A 14217-nucleotide genomic window follows, 5' to 3' on the forward strand; every position below is an offset into this window, starting at 1 on the left:
AATGCGCACATTTATGTGGTCTTTCTTCAGACTCCTGAGAGACAGTTCCTGCTCTGAGAGTTATCATTTAACCTGAACAAATGTCACGCTCTGAACTGTAATTTATGCTATCACAGCTCCAAATTATTATTGCTGTCATGCAGCCTGTGCTTAGCATCTCATTTTCTGCTGCTGTGAGTGGCTAGCACAGGAGATAAGTTTCACATCAGAATCTTGGTCCCTTTGGGTCTGAAGTGTTTGATGCATAGTCTTACCTGCATGATTGGTGCTGTGATCCTGCTAGTGAGCACAGCTCCAGTACAATTATCAGGCCTCACACGTGTTTTCAATAGTATTTCTATTTAATCAACTTAATCAGTCCTCACCTCCCATGAGAGAAGAACATCTCTAGGAACACTGTACTGCTAATCCAGGAAAAGCATCCAATCATCTACCTTTGTTGCCAAAGGCTTTTGAAGGTGGCAGATGGAGCTATGCCAGGAAAGCTGCTGCTCTCTGGACACACTGGGGTTTGTTAGCCCTGTGTACATACTAAGAACTAGGAAATGGAGGACCTGAGGAGAGCTGCAGTGTGTGGTTCTGGAGATCAAGTGTTTAATCTGGAAGCTAGAAGGAAGCTAGACAAGGTGCATGATAAATGTTATAAACCAGAGCTCAAGCTGGCAGGAAACCAGCAGTGTTCTATTAAAGTTAATAGGAAAAAATTATATCCATTGAGGATCCAGCCCTTTGTGCTCAGACTTTTTTTCTTGTAAACTTCACATCAAAGACAAATGGGTAGATACTTGGAACCCATGTTTTTCCTGCATTATTATAAATCTATTTGATAATGGATATTTGACTTATCAGTTGAAATGTTTGTACCTGGGTTTGAATTTTTTTTTTCTTAAACCTTTATGAGACATTTCTGACTTGTGTTTTCCTTAGGCTCCCTGGATCATTGAAGGCAAGAGCCCCCCAGAAGACTGGCCATCCAAGGGAGAGCTGGAGTTTGTGAATTACTCAGTGAGGTACAGGAAGGGCCTGGATCTGGTGCTGAAGGGTATAAACCTCCAAGTCCATGGCGGGGAAAAGGTGAGTTACCAGCTGGATGTCTTTGCTAGAACTTTGTTCTGAGCCTCCAGTGACAACCGTGGAGTAGAGGAGAGGGTCTACAAGCACACTGACCTCAGGGGTGGAGACCTCCTCCAGCTGGCAATGCAGGAGCAGCAGTGACAACTGTGCTGTCCTTGTGCCAGCATCCTGCAGGCTGGAAGCAGTAGCACCAATTGCATGGGACTTTCTGGACTTTCCAAGTTCATTTGGCAACAGGCTTCCCATACACTGTGTAGGAAGTACCAGTGCAAGTGACAAAAATTCAGTGACAAGAACACTTTTCTGAAGCAGTGCAGATGGGAGAAGGAATTCCAGTTTCTTCTGCTCTCTGACTTTCCCCGTGAATTTTTTGGCATGCAAGGAAATGACATTCTTTGCTTTCTTAATCAGGAAATGGTCTTTCTTCTGAGAGATTCATTTCTTCATGCTTCATTGGAAAGTTCTGGGGTTTGCCTGCTGGTGACAGAGCAATTAGCATGGGAAAGTCCTCCCCTGAACAGGCTGCTATTAAAAGAGAAGAGAATTATCCTTATACTAGGCAGACAGGATGACAGCATCCTTCTGGCATGGAGATACACATACTTACCACGAAGTATGACCCAAAAGTCTTTATTTCTTGTCCTTGAGTGACTGGACTCCTACCATGTGCACTCCAGCTAATCACCCAAAGTTACACAGAATGGCTCTAGGCCTGTACATATTTATATGGAATATTATTCCAATTACAGGAATGACCATAAGTACTTTACAGTGTATTCCCAGGATTACTAGTGAAGGATTTCTTAGATTCAGATATTGTGTCAAACCTCTTCAAGGAATCTTGGGGGTTTGTTTTGGGGCTTTTTTGCTGGGTGTTGTTTTCTTCTTAACCATATGCTTTGTTGTTAAACCTGCAATTTGTTGTAGATTGGAATTGTTGGCAGAACCGGAGCAGGGAAGTCCTCCATGACGCTCTGTCTCTTTAGGATCCTGGAAGCTGTAAAAGGGGAAATTAAAATTGATGGCGTGAAAATTTCAGAAATTGGTCTCCATGACCTTCGATCGAGGCTAACAATTATTCCTCAGGTACTGTTTCTGGGTGTCACAGGAAAGGAAGGATCTCTAACAGCTTAACAAACCGTAAATAATGGTTTATCCACAGAGGAAAATGCTTTGTTACACTTAGAAAATTGTTTCAGAAAAACAAACTGTTTATACTTTAAGTGGTTCTTTCTCCCCCACCTTATAGGCTGATGCTGGGTGATAAAACAGGATTTAGGATAAACCATCTTTACAGTTGGAACTTGAAGTGTGTATAATGTAATGTATTGTCAGAGTGGATGGGGTTAGGAGGTGGCCTCCCTGCAATGCAATGGAGACCTCAAAAGTAACTCATAGTATCTAAAACATAGTATTAAAACAGCTAAAGCACTTGTCTAATGAGAACTGGCTTTATATCCAGGATCCTGTTCTCTTTTCTGGAACATTGAGGATGAACCTGGACCCATTTAACAAGTATTCGGATGAGGAAATATGGAAAGCCCTTGAACTGTCTCATTTGAAGAGGTTTGTCAGCAGTCAGCCATCCATGCTGGACTATGAGTGCTCAGAAGGTGGAGAGAACCTCAGGTAAGGAATGCTTGGACTAGGACACACAGTGAGCTCTCCTTCAGCTGTGGCAGTGTGAGACACCTGAGCACAGGCTGACACTGTGGTCTGGTGTGTCTGAAATGGTTTAGCCCCCTATTCCTTTTCCAAGGAAGCCTCTAAGGTTCAAACATTTGCCTCCTGTTCTGCCTCTGCCACAAACGATCTGATTCTTCTTTGCTTCCAGGAAGGATTTTTCCCAAACTAAAATCCCATCTTATCAGTAAAGAAAGAAGTTTCAGGATGACAAGATAGTAGGGACAGGCAGTCCTGTAACACAGTTTGGTAGGAAGGGAAATGCCCTGATAACATACACAACTGTTGTGCTGAATAAGAGTCCTCTGCCTGACACTTTAGCAATGTTTATTTTCCCTTATTATTTGGAAGACCCATGAAGACGTGACTGGGGATGATAAAAATGCCATGTTTTGATATGCTTCATTGGCTTCCGAGGCTGTGGTGTCACCAGATTATGCCTGTGATGAATGTTCAGCTCCTTCCTCATCCTGCAGACACTCAGACAAAGACTAAGCCTAGGCTGTGTTTGTGGCAGAGGAGGAAGTCTGGCTGCCCACATATATACATATATTATTTTTTTTATGGTAGAAAGGATTTGCAGCCTCATAAATTTTTTTTTCCTTTTTATTAGCATTTTTCTTTTTTTTTTTTTTTTCTAAACAACTCACAATGTTGTTAGAACTGTGAGTGTTTCTGAGAGCTTGGGCAGAAGCATTGTCATCATTAGTTGCCCTGGCTTTTGTCATGATGATAAAAGGGAGGTTTGGTGGCTCTGCCAGCACTGGGTCAGGCAGTAACATATCAGTCAGTGCTGGCATGCTGCAACCTGTGTGTATTTAGCGAGGCTGCTTGCTAAACATTCTGGGGTTTTTTGGTAAGTTCACCCAGTGGGTGACCTGCTCCAGCACGGGTGATTGTGAGCTGTGGGGCCTCGCTGGTGAAAGCCTGTGTGTGTTTGCAGCGTGGGCCAGAGGCAGCTCGTGTGCCTGGCCAGGGCCCTCCTGCGCAAGACCAGGATCCTGATCCTGGACGAGGCGACGGCCGCCATCGACCTGGAGACGGACGATCTCATCCAGATGACGATCCGGACCCAGTTTGAGGACTGCACGGTGCTGACCATCGCACACAGGCTGAACACAATCATGGATTACACGAGGTACAGTCTCTCCGTGGTGCGTGGGGGGGAGGCTCGTGGGTTTGCTGGGGATGTGAGGCAGCACCTGAAGGGGTTGGGTTTGTCCCTAGATAGGCACACTGATGCTCTTGCTGGGCAGTATGTAAGCAGTGATGTCTAAGCCATATAATCCCAGAATATCCAGTCCTGACTTTGGCTCTGTTGGCGTAAGAAACAGGTTCTATATTCAGTAACCAGAGCTGTGCAGGTGACACTGCCCAGCTGCACTCCTGGCACTGTCAGGAAGCTTATGCAGCCTTGTTAAACCAGCAGCTGCTGTAACTTTTTCACTAACAGCATGTCATATTAATTACTTGAAAATATATTAGTATACTTCATGAGCTTTTATCTCCTTGGCTCTCTGGAACTGTATTTTCCAGAACTACTAGCATGACACTTTTTCCCCTCTTATTGACCCAGGAGATAGTGACTGCCCTCTACCTTTTTTAGCCTAACAGCAGCTCAGGGAGAATGTTTATCGTCTGTGTGAAAATAATTGAGGAAAACAAAGGTGAGGTAAAGATTAGAGCAGTTTGCTTTGTGATAAAAACAGGTATCACATTTCTTGTGAGGAATTCTCTGACACATCTTCCCCCCCCCGCCTCCTATTTTGTTTTTCACAGGGTTCTTGTTCTAGACAATGGAACCATAGCTGAATTTGACACACCTGCAAACCTTATAGCAGCAAAGGGCATTTTCTACAGTATGGCCAAAGATGCTGGACTGGCATGAAGAGAAGACCCCTTGGGTTTTGGTTTGGTGTTTTTTTAATCTTACTGACTTGCCACAAAAGTGACTTGTGAATGTACTGTAATTTTACAAAACAGTTTTTGTAGTAGACTCAACTTGTGATATGTGAACAAAGTATTTTACAATTACAAGGACCAGAAAGTGAATTTTATATTTTTAAATATTTTCTATATACATAAAGTATTTTATTATATGATTTTTTTTCCCAAAGAAGGCCAAACATTCTGCCAAGAAAATGTATGTACTGCAGGGCAATAAGTACTGCATTCAGGTTTGTAATTAGTAAATTATATTAATGGTACAAAATACACCTGGTTTGTGTGTTTTCTGCATAAGGATTCATTGGGTTTGAAGTGGAAAACAGGCCCGGTTAAGTCGTGACTCAGCTGAATAATAGTGAAATGATGTGTAACCTCTGAGTGGTTCCAAGCTATTCCTTTCAATATTTCCCCAGGGCAAGGGAGTTGAATGTTGCAGCTTCCAGGCTGTGAGCTATCCCAGGACCTTTGGGATGCCTGCCCAGGGCAAGTTCAGCATTATAAAATTCCTCTTCAGCATAAGAAGTAACATGTATTTAAAACTAAACCTACAAATGGCTTCATATAAATCATTAACCACACAATTTTTTCCAATTCAGTAGGCTCCACACAAGCCTACAGGGACATGATTGGCACAGAAGTACTAGAATTTTGCTGTATCTCTCTTAGGTATGGAGTCACCATGATTAAGTCTCCACTTTAGCTGAACGTGCATGCTGAGCTGGTGTGTATTTAGTTTATCTTGTTCAACTCCTTAATCACCTGAAATAATGTGTGATTTGTTTTACAGTAATAAATATCTATTTTATTACTGATAACCAGGCCTCCTCAGATGAAAGGAGTCCTCTGTTCAAACAGTATTTGCTGCTAGAACCTCTTTTGCTTTAGTTGTTTTCTTCCTACACCAAGCACTCCACAAACCCATTGGCAAGAAAAAATTTTACCAGGAGTCGAGCGCAGAAAAACTTTGGGAAGACAAAAATAATAATTTATTAATCCTTACAAATTATGCTTCTTAAATAGAAACATGAATCTGCAGCCAAGCATTCATTAGGCATTAACATTTCATATAGCAGAGGACAAAGCAATGAATTATTTATCACACACAGAATGTAGTGGTTATACACTGATGGGATTGTTAGGAGTGCTAATAGTGTCTTCGGTGTATAAACTGCATAAGACACAAAAATATTCCTGGGAATGCATAGATAGGGGTCAGCATTTGTGCAAGATCATTGACCCAACAGCCGAGCTTTCCTCTGGTGGCTCTGGCTGGTTAACCCTGGTACCCTCCTGGATTCAGCTGGTGCTCAGACCGTGCCTGACCCATCCTGTGCTGTGTGCCAGGGAGAAAGCAACAGCCAGGGTGATGCAAGGAACGATGATTTTGTTATTCCATTCTACAGAAGTTAATATTCCACCAGAAATCTGATATAAAAATCATATATTGCCAATGCCTCGGGCTGTTTGACCTCCGGCACTTTTGCAGAAGAGGCTGTTTCGATGCGACAAAATTATTTATATTCACCTCAGGAGACTGAACTTCAGCCGAGTGGACTGGCACAGAGGAAATTGGGGTGTTTGCACCGATCTGTGCTGCGGGTGAGCAGCGGCCATCCCGCGGACGGCAGGCTGGGAGCGGGCTCCCTCTTGTGTGCTCAGTCCCTGCTGCAGGAGCCGCTCCCTGCGCACAGAGCAGCGAGCACGGCCCGGGGCGGGTGAGTTCCCCAGGTATGGCTGTGATACAGGTCACTGCTCTCCTTTGCTCCGAGAAAGGGGCCGAGGCTGAGGTGGGTGCCCAGCCCCAGTCAGGGGGAGTCACCCGGAGCAGTCGGAGCTCCGGGTGCAGCGCTGGCCTTGGCGATGCCCCCGGCTCGTCTGGGAGGCTCCCAGCTCAGCACACCTCGGCTGTCGGGCAGGTACAGACACTGCACAGCTCTGAACTCTTAGACAAAAGATAAATTCCTTTGGTTGCTGCAGTTTCCAAAGAAACTGGGGGAGGGGGGAAGGGGAAGACGAAGAAACAGGAAAATTCAGTCCAGTTTGGTGCGTTCTGTTTGCCTGTTACATCTCATACTTTAGTTTGCTCATCTAACCCACAGCACCCACTTTTCACTTAAGCTACAAGAGAACTCTTCATCAAATGCAAGTGGAGAGACTAAATACTAAAATCCTAAAAAAAACCTAAATACTAAAATCCTAAAAAAAAAAAAATCAGATAAAATCCAGCTCTTAAATACTTTTCAATTTCTTTATTCCAGAATGTCACAGCAAATTAGTCAAATTCTGAATTTTAAGTAACTGTGGGTTTAGTTTTTTTTTTTTTTTTTCAGTAAACAACATGGGTAAACACAAGTCATAGGGAAAAAAAAATAAAATACATTGCATAGGAACACAGGAAGATTTAATATCAGCCCAGAAATCACTGGGCATTTCACTAGTTTCTTTTTACACAGGCAACTTTATAGGTTCAAGATGCAATCTTTCTCAGGAATGCAGAGGCAAAAGGAAAATAAAATTACAATTTTGTGCTTTTAAAAGGGGATATTAAAGCAGCATTGGAGAAATGTCAATACAGTAAGAAGAATAGGATTTTAAATTGCACATGTCAATGCTATATACTGACAGACAACAATAAAAGGGATTTTGGTTGAGAGCATATTTATTATTTGGATAATTACTATCACTTTTATTTTTAACCTGAGAAATGGGGAAAAGTGTAAACAGGGATTAAGAAATCACAGGTAATAAGTCACTTGGTAGTATTCAAACGAGACATAGTTTTGTGCTTCTTCCACACATTTAAACCCTTCTGTTTTTTTCCTTCTAAGTAAGATATGACTTAATATACACAATCTAAAAAGGGAACATTAATGGTAATGGACTCAGTACAAACACTAAATGGGCTTCGTGGCAGGTTCTTCAGCTTGAGTACCTCTGCTATTTTATAGCAATCAAATTATTAGAACAGCTTAAGGTAAGCCTTTCCCTGAGAGCTGCTAACTCTGCAGTGTTTGAAGATTATCTTTTTGTAAGGAAAAGTGTTGCATTAACAGATAGTTCTGCCAATACTTCCTTTGCATTGAGCTACTTTCATATCAGACTCACTGCTCTTAGATTAACTAGAAGCTGTAATTGTGCATAACCACTTTAATTTATTTCCAGGTTAACAAAATAGATTTTTTTCACATCATTAGCCCTTATAGATATTGTATTTCAAACTTAATTTTAAAATGAGAGATACAAATATTTTGTTTTATTCCTTGAACAATTAGTATGTAAGTTCTGATGCCTTCTTGTTATAACCACTCTGTTCAGAAAGTGTTGGGACTCTGAAAAGTAAGTTTTTGTCGCTTACTGTTAGAACAAGCTCCAATTCTTGGAAATCCTGTAGCCTTGCAACATCTTTGTCCTTTAAATAAATAAAATAAGTAGTTAGGTGATACTGTCTGTTAATTTTGCAGAGGTAAGTTAAAACTATCTCATACTAACACATGTATCTATAAATACGACAATTCTTTACAGTAAGCTGGAAAGCAGACATCCTGTTGCATCTTATATTTATTTTGGGATCCTATTCAGCTACTCACTTAAGTCTATTTTTAGAAGGAATGCAACACTGATGGTGAGTGCAAATGATTAGAGGAATTGCACTTGTCAAGACCTACTGCATGCCACCCAACTCCTCTTTTTTTTCCTGCTTGATAATTCTTAGAAGCTCATGAATTGATACTTGCATCTACCAAAGAAGGTAGCTTCCTCCAGAGCAGCCCACTAAGGCCAGCTCTGGGCCCCCCACAGCCCTGCTCTGCTGCCAACAGCATGACACAGAACTGGGTTTTTGTCACCTCAAGGAACAGTAAGTGTCCTGAAGTGATTAGAGCTGGATATAAAAACTCTTTTCAACAGTAACTGAAGTTGGCAAGTGACAGAATTCCTTGTGTCTTTTTCTTTTCCCTCCACTTCTTGACTAACACAGAATAAGTCATCCTATAGTCAGTGAAGATGCAGCAGGGTGAAGTCTATTACTCCTAATCAGATTTGGCCCACGAGTGACGCCAACAATGCTCTGCAAGGATTTCGAGTGAAAGAGAGGTCAGTGGTGAGTTGGTAAAACAGGTCAGCAGGTGCCTTTTGTGTTTGCTGCAGGGGTAAACGTCCATTGAAGTAAGGACAGTTCTGTTCAGAGACCTGCACTGAGTAATTCTGAAACATCTCTCTGTTTGTGCAAGGACTCCAGCCAGGCCGTGATGAACTTGAAGAGCTCGGCTGAGTTCTGCAGGCCTTTTAAATGCTGATGGCAGCTCACAAAATCAGGTGAGCCTAACCAAATGGTTATGAAAAGAAACTGGAGAACCTTTTTACTTAACAGAAAACCAAAACAACTGCTCAGTGTTGGAAGTTGAAGGAAGGTTTTTCATTTTGGTTTTTTTTTTTCCAACGTAGGCCTACGCAGGTGACCCAAAAATTATCCCTTTATAACAGTAATCTAAAAATGTTTTTTATAAGTTAATGCACTTCAAAATGTAGAGTTCTTACCTTTCTTAACATTGTATTTGGTAATTTTCTGATCTTCTGTACGTGCTCGGGGTTCACCCCCAGCTCATGGCAACTCACTCGGAGCAGTTCCTTGTAGGTCAGTTCTTGTCTGTCCAGTTCAATTTCAATGAAGTCATTTTCTCTAAGATTAGGGTTTTGTATTCTAACTTTAAGCACCAGTTCTATTAGAAATAGAAAGGCATATTAATAGGCAGATGTATAAAGGAATTCAAAACTATAGACTAACTTTTGAATACTTCTGTATTCTATTAACCTTGTTTGTGTCATTTGTAACAACATGTGAATACTTGGAAAGCAAAAACTGGAATTGTATGAGCAGAGTTTTCATTACATTGACTTTCATCAACCTACATGAAAAAAATCATTACAAATCTAATGCAGTGTGTGTGTGGATGTCTGAGCCTTTGCATGAATACTCACCTCACTGGATTTAAGCTAACTTAACAGCAGATTATACTTGATTATCAGTTTCCTGAGCAATCCAAGATTGCTTTTATTTACTCTTTTGGTCATCAGTTCAATTCTAATTGCCAACCCATGGCATCAGAACACCTTTTATTTCAAGCATTGCATTCTGAACAGAAACTGGAATTGCAGATTTCCCTCTCTAGGCAGGCAAAGCTTCCCTGCAGAACTGGCAGATCCCAGAACAATTCAGCTCAAGACCTGGGTGCAGACTGAGCCATGTGATGTTCTCTTGAGCTCACCAGCTGCATACTCACGTTTTGTATTTGCAGCCTGGACTATGCTATTTAGAGAATTAGATTACCCTGGGGCCTGTATGCTTTTATGACAATTGAGACAAACAGCAAATGTTTTCATCAATATTTTAATACCAGTTCCAGCAGAAACAGGATACCTGCATCTTTCATTCTCTACAAATATTTCATGAATGTCTAAGCACGGGAACCTGAAAATCTCTGGAAGTGCTGCGAATACGTGTGACCCTGATTAGTCTGCACTGCCCAAGGTGACAGAAGATCTCAGATGAAGTGAGAGGAGACTTTTGCTGTTACCTTGCATATTGAGTGGAAAAGCTCCTGTGAAGAACACGGGCTGGAAGGCTGGCACAGGCCCCACGCAGGAGCCGTTCTCTTGCTGGGGTACGGACTGGTTGGATCCTGCCGGCGAAGGGGGGCCTCTGCTCCACGACAACGGCCCCTGGTAAACAGGAGTTCTCTGGAGGACAGGATGTGAGCGTGGTGGCCCAGCAGGCCCTCGGGGCAGGGGTGGCATGTCCCCATTGGGAGCCCCCTCGGGAGCAGCGTTCCCGTGCTGTGACGGCGCACGTCTATAAAGCTCCGCGTCAGGCACGGACAGAGAGTCGGCATCGTGCGGCTCAGAATGGGAGACATTCCCATTCACAGTGGGATCTGGAATGCTGCTGCCCGTGGTGTTATAAACATAAGGGAAAGGTGGGTTAGCCAGGTAATTGGGGATGATTGGCAGGTCTGAATCTTGCTTTAGGTCCGGGAGTTCATCGTCTTCCACTGTAAAACAAACAAAACAACATTCTCCGAGACTTATCTTGGGGGGGAAAAAGAATTATTGCTATTGCACTGCTTTATTTCTTTTTTATTATTATTATTGTTATAGGGAGGGAGTGGAGTGTTAAAAGCATCCCAGGTTTAAAAAATGTATCAGGAAGACCTGCACCTTTTTTTTCCACAGTAAACAGTACCGTGCTCAGGTGTTGCCACACAGTGAACACAAAAGCTGAGTCTGATTCTAGTGATTCTAGGGGTACTAATTCCTTCTAAATGCGGCAGTACTTCTGTTTTGGTTTGTTTAAATCCATAGCAGTGTGTTGTAACACAGTCTCTGGTGGTGTCATTTTCATAATGCATCAGGCAACAAAAAACAAAGGGTCGATATTAAGGCAGGGGATAAAGGGAAGGGAACATGCAGTACTGGGAGAGCTGCAGCATTACCCATTCAACAGCTGGGAGACAACAATGAAAACAAAACCAGACCTGGGAGTACAAAGGGGAGGGGAGAGGTTGTTAATCGACCACATTTCAAATTACTTGTCACCTCCAGCAGCAAATCCTACTCTGCTCCAGCAGTTACAAACTAGATAAAGATGCTCTACCAATGTCCTTTAATAAGCTGCTAATTTTCAATTTATTCAACACAGAACATCAGGAAAATTAGGTGTTGATCATATAAGGGCTTCCTACAAATTCGAGAGATTTTTTCTTCCATTGCCTATTTAAAAACAGGAAGCTGTATCTGTCTGCTGCATGGCATTCTTCAAAATAACAGTTTTTCTAATTTGTCAGTGTTTAGAAAAAAGTTTGGCTAGCTGGGTATGGAATTTGTTGGTAATCCTCTTTTCTTAAACTTTGTTTTCTTACCAAGTAAACACTAGAAATCAAGTAAAGTTAGTACTGAAATCCAAACACAGTCTCTTTGCATGCAAAACAAAGACTGGAGCACACATGCTTAAACAGCCCTTTACTAGTCTTTGATGGTCACATGGCACAGTGACTAGGTTACCTCCCAGCATCTCCTTGATCTCTCTCTTGGATGTTAACTGGGCTGGCCTCTCTCCTTTCTTGGTCAGGATGTCCTTGTCTGCTCCTGCGTGCAGCAGATAAGCCACCACGGCCGCGTGGTTCCGCTTACAGGCCCAGTGCAAACATGTCCTGCACGTGGAAAACATTAACTCTGTGTCAAAGCAGATTCGTTTCCACTCATTCTTGCTGCCTTTGAGAAGAACAAGATCTAATGCATGTCCAGCAAAATAGGTTTGAATTGCAAACTTCCTTGGAAATGTACACTGGATTCAGAGCCTGCAATGGCTCTTACTGATGTCATTTCCCCTCGCTCTAATGCTCTTGATACCAATTACCAAAGTAGTGTTTTTAAAGTTCAGGATCATTTCAATCTCTCCTTTCTTAGGCTATAAACTTTGCTGGAAAATTAAATATAAAAAAGAAATCTTGTGCATGCTACCTTAATCTTTGAAAAAATCATCTGTACTTAAAATACTTGTCCGTGTATGTATACATAATCTATTAGGGATACTTCCCTAGGATGCTATTTGTACTCTTTAATTAATGCTGTCAGCACAAGGACTTGCACTTTTGACAAGTAAATAATGCTTAAAATATTCTATAGTTTCTCAGCACAGTTCTTTGCCCAGTTGTTATTTGCTGCACCAGCAATTCCCCAGCTTTGATCTGCAGACAACTCCAGTTTTCTGCAATCTGTAACTGATGCACAGAACTATGTTTTTCTATGTTTTTTAAATATTATTTGCAGTCACTGACTAGAGAGACATAGTAAGGAAACATCTTAAAAGCTACTAAACTTATTTAAAAGCTACTAAACTTATTATTGGGGACTTAAACTCACACATGTAACTTGCTATACAGTCAGACCATCCTTTCCTACCCCAGCTTCTAGAGGTGTTTGACCTTTTTCCAGTTTTTATGTTTTAATTCTTTAGCTCCAGCTGAAGAAAACTTCAGAAAAATGAACACACTCAACCCTTCTCCAAGTTTATTTATTTTTTTAAGAATTAGAAGAGAGATAAATAAACTTAGACGAAGAAAATGTTTTAGTTGAAAGTCCGGCCCCAAAAAGCCTTTTCCACTCTGGGTTTTTTGTTTTGCTGTGGTTTGCGTGTCTATTACAGAACAGCCTTGGCTTTAGTGTCCTCAGGTGGGTGTGAATGAGATGTCAAAACCAAAGCGTTTGTATACATCCCCTGAAACAGCCTGCAGGGTCCCTGCTTGAAAGGGAAAGCCATTTTCAAACTTGGTTTAGAGTCAATAATAAATATTTCTAGTTAGACATGAACACGTAAAGCCGAGGTTTGTGTTCTGACAGCCTCTGCTGTCTCAGGCTGGGAAAAAAAAATCTAACCCACCACTATAAGTACAAAGTAAGTACACAGTGACCTGGAGAAGGAGAAAAAAACCCAAAGCCATCAATACAAAGTAAGTGCACAGCGACCCCGAGAAGCAGCGAAAGGCGCAGGAGGTGGATGGGGACCCCTGTTTGAGACCCCGGTTATCAGCCGCACCTCCGGAACAGGGATCGCTCCACAGAGTGTTCCGCGGCGGATCGACCTTTTATTTCCTTCTCAGTTGGCACCCCACGTGAGGAGCGAACCCGCGGGAGCGCCGGGGGGGGCCGGGGAAGGGCGGCCCTTACCATCCGTTGACTTCGTTCTGGGAGTTGAGGCCGACCCCCAGCTCCACGAGCCGCCGCACCTCCTCCGCGTCCCCCAGCGCCGCCGCCTCCCGCAGCCGCTCCTGCCGCTCCCGCTCCGCCAGCTCCGCGCCCGCCTCCCGCATCCCCGCCGGCGCCGGGACCCTCGGCCCACACCCCCGCGATGGGGGAACCTATTGCCGGTGACAACCCGGCCCCGACAGCCGGTTCCGGCGCAGCGCAGGGCGGGCGGGGCGCGGCCGCTGCCGCTGCCCGGCGGGACGGGGCGCTCCCGCAGTCATTTAATATTGTTTAACGTACAAAGGCACAATAGAGGGTGTCTCCTGCCCTGCTTGTTGTTCTGTAATCGTTAATAGAATGATTAACGTTAATAGAATGAGTCGTGGAATCGTAGAATGGTTTGAGTTGGAAGGGACCTTAAAGATCATCTCGTTCCACCTTCCCCCCTCCCCATATGCAGGGACACCTTCCACTAGGTCAGGTTGCTCCAAGCCCCATCCAACCTGGCTTTGAGTACTTTCAGGGATTTGATGTATTTCTAGCTCATTGAGTATCTCTGGTAATTTAAGTAAGATTCAGTTAATCCAGTGGTTTTACCCGGGTTAAGGAAACAATGTTATGATGGCCACTGTTCTGCACTAGCCTGCTGCTAAAGAGGGTAAGTAGAGGGATTCGGAAAAATTGGGTTTATCTGCTGACTGCCATGAAAGGAGGTACTGAAGAGATTTTTAAGATTATGAGGATTTGGGTTGGGAGGGACCTTGGGTTGGGAGG

At 43.0% G+C, this 14217-nt stretch overlaps 2 protein-coding genes across 2 annotated transcripts in view; one reads left to right on the forward strand and one right to left on the reverse strand.

The window, feature by feature from the left end:
- ABCC3 (ATP binding cassette subfamily C member 3) overlaps positions 1-5519 on the forward strand; it is a 47522-nt gene extending 42003 nt beyond the window's left edge. Inside the window, exons 27-31 of the mRNA XM_064675970.1 lie at positions 928-1074; positions 2002-2160; positions 2537-2703; positions 3701-3895; positions 4537-5519. Of these exons, the coding sequence (XP_064532040.1) occupies positions 928-1074; positions 2002-2160; positions 2537-2703; positions 3701-3895; positions 4537-4645 (777 nt within the window). The 3' untranslated portion in view covers positions 4646-5519. The remainder of the gene's footprint in view (positions 1-927; positions 1075-2001; positions 2161-2536; positions 2704-3700; positions 3896-4536) is intronic.
- Positions 5520-6938: 1419 nt separating this feature from the next.
- ANKRD40 (ankyrin repeat domain 40) lies at positions 6939-13677 on the reverse strand. The gene is made up of 5 exons (XM_064675983.1): positions 13426-13677; positions 11761-11909; positions 10278-10751; positions 9241-9422; positions 6939-8113 (listed from the first exon to the last, which is right to left on the reverse strand). The coding sequence occupies exons 1-5, from the start codon at positions 13566-13568 to the stop codon at positions 7973-7975; spliced, it is 1089 nt and encodes a 362-aa protein (XP_064532053.1). The 5' UTR covers positions 13569-13677; the 3' UTR covers positions 6939-7972.
- Between the last annotated feature and the right edge of the window lie 540 nt (positions 13678-14217).

This window comes from Pseudopipra pipra, chromosome 19, assembly GCF_036250125.1.
Source record: "Pseudopipra pipra isolate bDixPip1 chromosome 19, bDixPip1.hap1, whole genome shotgun sequence".
Classification (NCBI taxonomy): domain Eukaryota; kingdom Metazoa; phylum Chordata; class Aves; order Passeriformes; family Pipridae; genus Pseudopipra; species Pseudopipra pipra.

What these genes read in the sequence shown, in the direction of transcription:
- ANKRD40 (XM_064675983.1), bottom strand. Translation starts at nt 13,568, where the DNA reads ATGCGGGAGGCGGGCGCGGAGCTGGCGGAGCGGGAGCGGCAGGAGCGG. An exon ending in CAGAACGAAGTCAACGGATG is followed by an intron (nt 11,910 to 13,425) that starts GTAAGGGCCGCC and finishes TTCCACGTGCAG; the next exon opens with GACATGTTTGCACTGGGCCT. An exon ending in GATCAAGGAGATGCTGGGAG is followed by an intron (nt 10,752 to 11,760) that starts GTAACCTAGTCA and finishes TTTGTTTTACAG; the next exon opens with TGGAAGACGATGAACTCCCG.